This window comes from Olea europaea, chromosome 6, assembly GCF_002742605.1.
Source record: "Olea europaea var. sylvestris chromosome 6, O_europaea_v1, whole genome shotgun sequence".
NCBI classification, from domain to species: Eukaryota; Viridiplantae; Streptophyta; class Magnoliopsida; order Lamiales; family Oleaceae; genus Olea; species Olea europaea.
In genome coordinates this window covers 340,566-346,081 of record NC_036242.1, presented here as the reverse complement: position 1 = coordinate 346,081, position 5,516 = coordinate 340,566, and the positions used below count along the sequence as shown (strand labels likewise).

General features: G+C 34.4%; 1 protein-coding gene across 1 annotated transcript in view; it reads right to left on the bottom strand.

Moving 5' to 3' along the window:
• Positions 1–1,516: 1,516 nt before the first annotated feature.
• The window catches only part of LOC111396414 (external alternative NAD(P)H-ubiquinone oxidoreductase B4, mitochondrial-like), a 13,513-nt gene continuing 9,513 nt past the window's right edge, over positions 1,517–5,516 (bottom strand). The window contains exons 5-12 of the mRNA XM_023022851.1: positions 4,837–5,043; positions 4,055–4,305; positions 3,720–3,939; positions 3,513–3,617; positions 2,665–2,922; positions 2,464–2,585; positions 1,918–2,037; positions 1,517–1,825 (exon numbers count right to left, since the gene is read on the bottom strand). Coding sequence (XP_022878619.1) covers positions 1,738–1,825; positions 1,918–2,037; positions 2,464–2,585; positions 2,665–2,922; positions 3,513–3,617; positions 3,720–3,939; positions 4,055–4,305; positions 4,837–5,043 — 1,371 coding nt within the window. The 3' untranslated portion in view covers positions 1,517–1,737. The remainder of the gene's footprint in view (positions 1,826–1,917; positions 2,038–2,463; positions 2,586–2,664; positions 2,923–3,512; positions 3,618–3,719; positions 3,940–4,054; positions 4,306–4,836; positions 5,044–5,516) is intronic.

Below are 5,516 nucleotides of genomic sequence, written 5' to 3'. Positions count from 1 at the left end.
GTTTCAGATCTTCTAAAAAACAATTTGATTTCGGGACAAATTTTTAAGAACCGACCGGTTCCAGTCCGGTTCCCGATTTTAGTGTGGGAACTGCGGGAAACAGATGGTTCTCATTAGATTTTTTTTTTTTTTGTAAAATATATGACTCAATCTCCAATACTTTTATAAAAAATAATTGGGTTCCTTCTTAATTTTAGACTTCAGTACTTTCCTTCTTCTCTTTGATTCTTTCCTTATCTCTTCTTATAATTCTTTGATTAATTGATTTTCAAGCCTAATTAGAATATTGGGTAAATCTATACCTAAATAAATTTATTTACAATATATAATTTCATTTATAAGATACAAAATTTTTATTTTGTTTTCACTTTGATTACATGATTTTTATTTTGTTTTCAATTGGTAAATTTATACCTAAATAAATCTTTGAATAATATGTTCGATTCTTCTATATTTTGTTAAAAGTATCATGTTGGTAGCATTTTTAGAGTTTTTATTAGTAAGCATTTTATTTCGACATTTTTAACATAAAGAACCGGACCGGATCGAATCGGAACCAATTGGTTCGGTTCCGATTCGGTTCCACAGTTAGCTATGAAACCAATGGTTCCATTTCTAAAATTCCCATTGGTATTTGGTTCGGTTCGGTTTCCTTTGGAACCGGACCAAACCGGACCGTGCCTACTCCTAATTGTGCCTAATTTGCTCCAACCAAAAGAGTGGCTGAATTGATAGAGAGGAAATCATTCCTTTACAATGATGAGGAAATGGAGCCATCAGAATGCCAACTTCTGAGTTTTGCAGAAGGTTCGAGAACTATATAAGAGGTTAAATTCATCTTAAATCTCTTTCCCAATTTAGAACAAAGTTCGATTTTGGTTGAGTTCTTTGAGGTTGATTCTTGTTAGTAGGCATTATTTTGCTCCTACAAATGGTACTTTGAGGCTTGAGATAAAACGCTTGCCTGCTGTGGGATAATATAATTGTTGTAATATTTTCTGTTTTTTAACGTAATGAAATTGTTTTACTTTGTGCTTTGCATACTTGCGCATTCCTCATTTACCAACTGTTAGCATCGATAAGATTGTACTTTTTTTATTTTTTTTTGTTATGTTGTTTCAATTGATGTAATTTTCATATATAATTTCATATAAAAATTGTACTTCTCTTTGTCAAAGGTACGGTTAAAAACACTTAATCGCTGAACTTGAAGTGAGAGTTTACTTGGATCATGCAGCGCGTTTCTGTCATACATTGGTACTTGAGTTCACCATTTGTTCCATGCACTTCAAGTCACTCCGTCCATATTCGTCATTTACACTATTGAAAATTTGATGTGGCCATTAGTTTCAAACATAAAAGGCCGTAGAGGTTATTCATTGATTATACTAATGAAAAATGGAACTAATTGCTGTTCACGTTGGTTTTGAGGTGGTTGTATTATAGGAGGAAAGTGTCTCAAGAGGTTTATCAAATTTACTTGGCATAAAAATAAGGCAATCATACTGGATTTGTATCTTTTGGTGTTCGGTTTTAACGTCTCAGCCAAGGTAAATCATGTTGATCCATGTGGACAAGTTATAATGTTAATATGAACGTAAAAAAGATAATACTAAACAGAAAAATTGAACAAGATTTGGGGATCCAAAACGAAATGCAACAAAATTTCTCTGCTGTGTCTGTAAAAATGGTATAAAATTCATTCTCCTTTTTGATGTATGGATCGTTCATGGCACCTCATATTCGACTAGAGTCCCTTCCAAAAATGAAACGTCTTCCCCAATCGGAAACAACCAACATCCTTGTGCGCCAGCTGACTTGCTTGCTGGATTTTGAAGGAGTGGCAAACGTGTTGATAGAGCAGAATAAACATTCACATAGAAAGAGAGAGAGTTGCATGAATGAGAATATATTTACCTGGCATACACAGAGTACCAGAGCCACTGGGAGCTATGGCCTATGGAAACCCAATCTCCAGGAAGTTGAGCTGCAGCTTGCTCTCCTCCTAATGGTGCAAATTGTCCCAAGTGCTTGTACCTTCAATCATTCAACAAACATGTAATCTGTCTGACTGTCTCTTCCAGTCATTACAAGTTACTGAATAAAGCTTAGACTTGACTGAAGGGTTGAAAAATTCAACGTCGTCCTCTGTTGTTGCGATACTAAATGTCTCGAGTTGTGTATCATCATAACCCCTTAAGAGCAACAATGAGGTAATTCTAATTTTCAATATTTCTGGGGTGTCCTACAACTATATTGCATGTCAGTTGTCTTTCAACCTTTTAAACTGAGATCACACCACCCTCGACCGATTCCAGTAATATCCACTTTTTATTATATATTATCCGTTCTTTTCTTATCCATTTTAACATCCTAATTTTCTTTATATTCATTTTATAGATTTTTTTTTTCCGGCCTAACACTCAAGCCACTTCTTTTGGGATAAAATCTGATGCTAGTTACCTGAATGGGCGGAATCGATGCCTTCCAGATCCTCGGAACCTTAATGGACCTTCAGGATACTTTTCGCAGATCTCCATTCGATTGAAACAGTCGGCAAGGTAAGCACCTTGTTGAGCAGCCACCTAAAATTAAAAAAGTAAGAATAATCACTCTTAAGTTTGAAATGCAGATGTATATATATATATATATATTTCACGTTACCTGTGCTGTTGGAGGAAGATTTTTAGTCTGCGAATCCACTTCAGAAAGTGCTGCTTTGAATTTTTCAATATCCAGTTTATCATCGCCTTGTGAATTTTTAAGAAGTTGAACAAAATTCTTTAATTGTTTCTTCTTCAAGTAGATTTCCACTTGAGGATACCTTTCGGATACGTCGTTAATGACTTCCTTAAAATCTTCAACTTTTAAACGGCCAGTATTTTTCGTGTCTGCCTTGCTAAAAATGGCTGCAATATCTTCCTGATGACAAATGAAAAGTTAAGGAAACAATCAACCATAATGAAACACAACAGATTTTGCAAATTAGTAACTAGCACAAGATCCATATTTGCCGGCCTATATAATCACAATTGTCGTTTACAACTTGCAATTGTTAGAAATCAGAACAAGAATGTGTGAAATGCTTTCTAGCCATTGCCACAATCTCTATTGATGAAGTGGACTTGACAAACCTTTTCTATAGCCTGTTGTCTTATGAATTTTTCTACATCAAAGTCGATGCTTAAACACATTCAAGCAATACGTATTCTATTGACATATAGAAAGCAAGATTCCCATCATATCGTATAATTCAAACCTAAAAATTTAGACCTAAAATAAAAATGTTGAGTCGTTTCATTCTCGATCTAGTTGATACAATATTCATTCAGTTTAAAGTATGTTAGGATGAGGATTTCCTAAGAAACTTTTGTTATCGTATTCAGTGTAATAGACATTACGGAACATAAAGAATGATTATATCAAAACTGCAGAATATGCGCATTCACATAAATGAGAACTCGAATTCAAAGATATCAGGAATCATATGGATAGATTTGAAAAATGTATACCATGACTTTTCGTTGATTTATTGTAGCACAATCACCTAGAGCATAGATGCTATCACATTTTTCCACCCGTAGCCATTCATCAGTTGCCAAAACTAGCCTGTTTGTCTGCTTTCCAAGTGACAAAAGTGAAGATGGTTTGAAACAGGTCCAAGAGTACAGATTTTCATGAAAGTTTAGAATTAGGATAAATTATTTGAAGAAACAAACCTGACCGATTTGCTTCATGAAATCCATTATAACCGGGCGAGTCCCTATACCAGTCGACCAGACTACCATCCCATATGGAATTGACACATTTTGGCCAGTGGCTCTCTCTTTAGTGGATATTTCTTTATCAGAAACCTTCGTAACCAGTGATCCAGTTTTCAAGTCAATTCCATCCCTCTGGAATTTTTCTTCAGCAAAAACAGTAATTCTTTTATCAAACCTGCAAAGATTTAAGAATAGTCAGTCCGCTAATTATTTCTCCAATAGAAGAAGAAATAATACTACTTAAGCAAAAGGTGGCAGCACTAGAAGGATTAATTTGAGTATCTTATTACATGTTTAGAATATGATCTGTAGCTTCAAGAAGTGTGATTTTCACTTTATCCTTCAATGTAGGATAAAGCTTGGCTAGATCATCAATCACAAAGTCATGAAGCTCTGCTGCAAACTCGACTCCTGTTGGACCTCCTCCAACAATAACAAAATGCAGGATTCTTTTCCTTTCCTCTTCACTTATTGTGGGGAGACTAGCCCTTTCAAAACAGTCTATTACCGTTCTCCGGATCCTTTGTGCGTCTTCTATTTCCTACAAAAATGTCAAACATTTTCCACTTTATACAAGTAAAAATATATGCAATTAATAAATAATACAGATATAAAATAATTATAAATATATAGAATCTACAGAGCTTTCCTAGCCACTTCATTTAGTTTTCCTTGCGCTCAATGTTTAGCACCCACCTCCCAAAACCCAACCGATCCATGAGTCTTTCGCCTTCCAATAGATTCCACAGAATTCCAAAGGTTTCCCTATTTCTTCAATTACTACACCTTTCATCGTCATTGGGTGCCTAAGTATCTACTGAAAGCCTATCCCTATCCGAGCCATTTCCTGCCTTCTCTTCTTTCGCCATCTTCTTATTTGGAAGGCTTCTATATGTCAACCCTCAATTATGATTCACGGTTAGGTTTACCAAAGAATAGGTTGAGAGCTGAAAGTAAGTGGACATTCAGAGACATCCCATCTCGACGGCATACAAGGACCCCGTATTACATATAGAAAATGAGTTACTGATTTAAAATTGAATCATCTCTGGTTTCTTGATTATGTTTTTACCTTCAAAAAGTGTGCATGCTCCACAACACCAGGAGTATTGAATGTGTTCACACGAGCACCCATGGCTATCACCAGATAATCGTATTCCAGACTAAATTCTTCACTGACACCCAAATTGTTGTCTTGGATTGATCGGCAGTACACTTTTTTGTTTTGAGTGTCGATTTTATAACACTCGGCTTCGTTGAATTGAACATTGAACTTTTTCTGTCATAGAAAAAACATGAAAATAAAATCAAATTTTCTTAGCAATTTTCTTCCACGTATATATAGTGATCATTCAACATATATACATGTAATTCAACAAATAATGCCTTAAACTACCAAGCACTGTATAATGTCTAGCCAACAAAGAAGACGTGATTGACAACATAAAAATTGGAAGAATGAAGATAATCATTAATACTGAAAGAAGCAGCAAAAAAATGCTCTCCCAGAATTAAAGAATAGAACATATCAAAGAAAAACGTAACTATAGGTCAAATAGCTGCAGATTTTGTAGTCCCGATCAAACATAGAAAATGCAAAGCTTAGAATTTAAATAAATTGCATCATTCAACGAGTCTAATTCATCAAACTTTGAAAATATTCCTCAACATCAATATTTTCCTTCCTCTTTTTTTTTTTTTTTTTTTTTTTTTTTTTTTTTTTTTTTTATAAGAAAGAATTTTTTCAAAAAA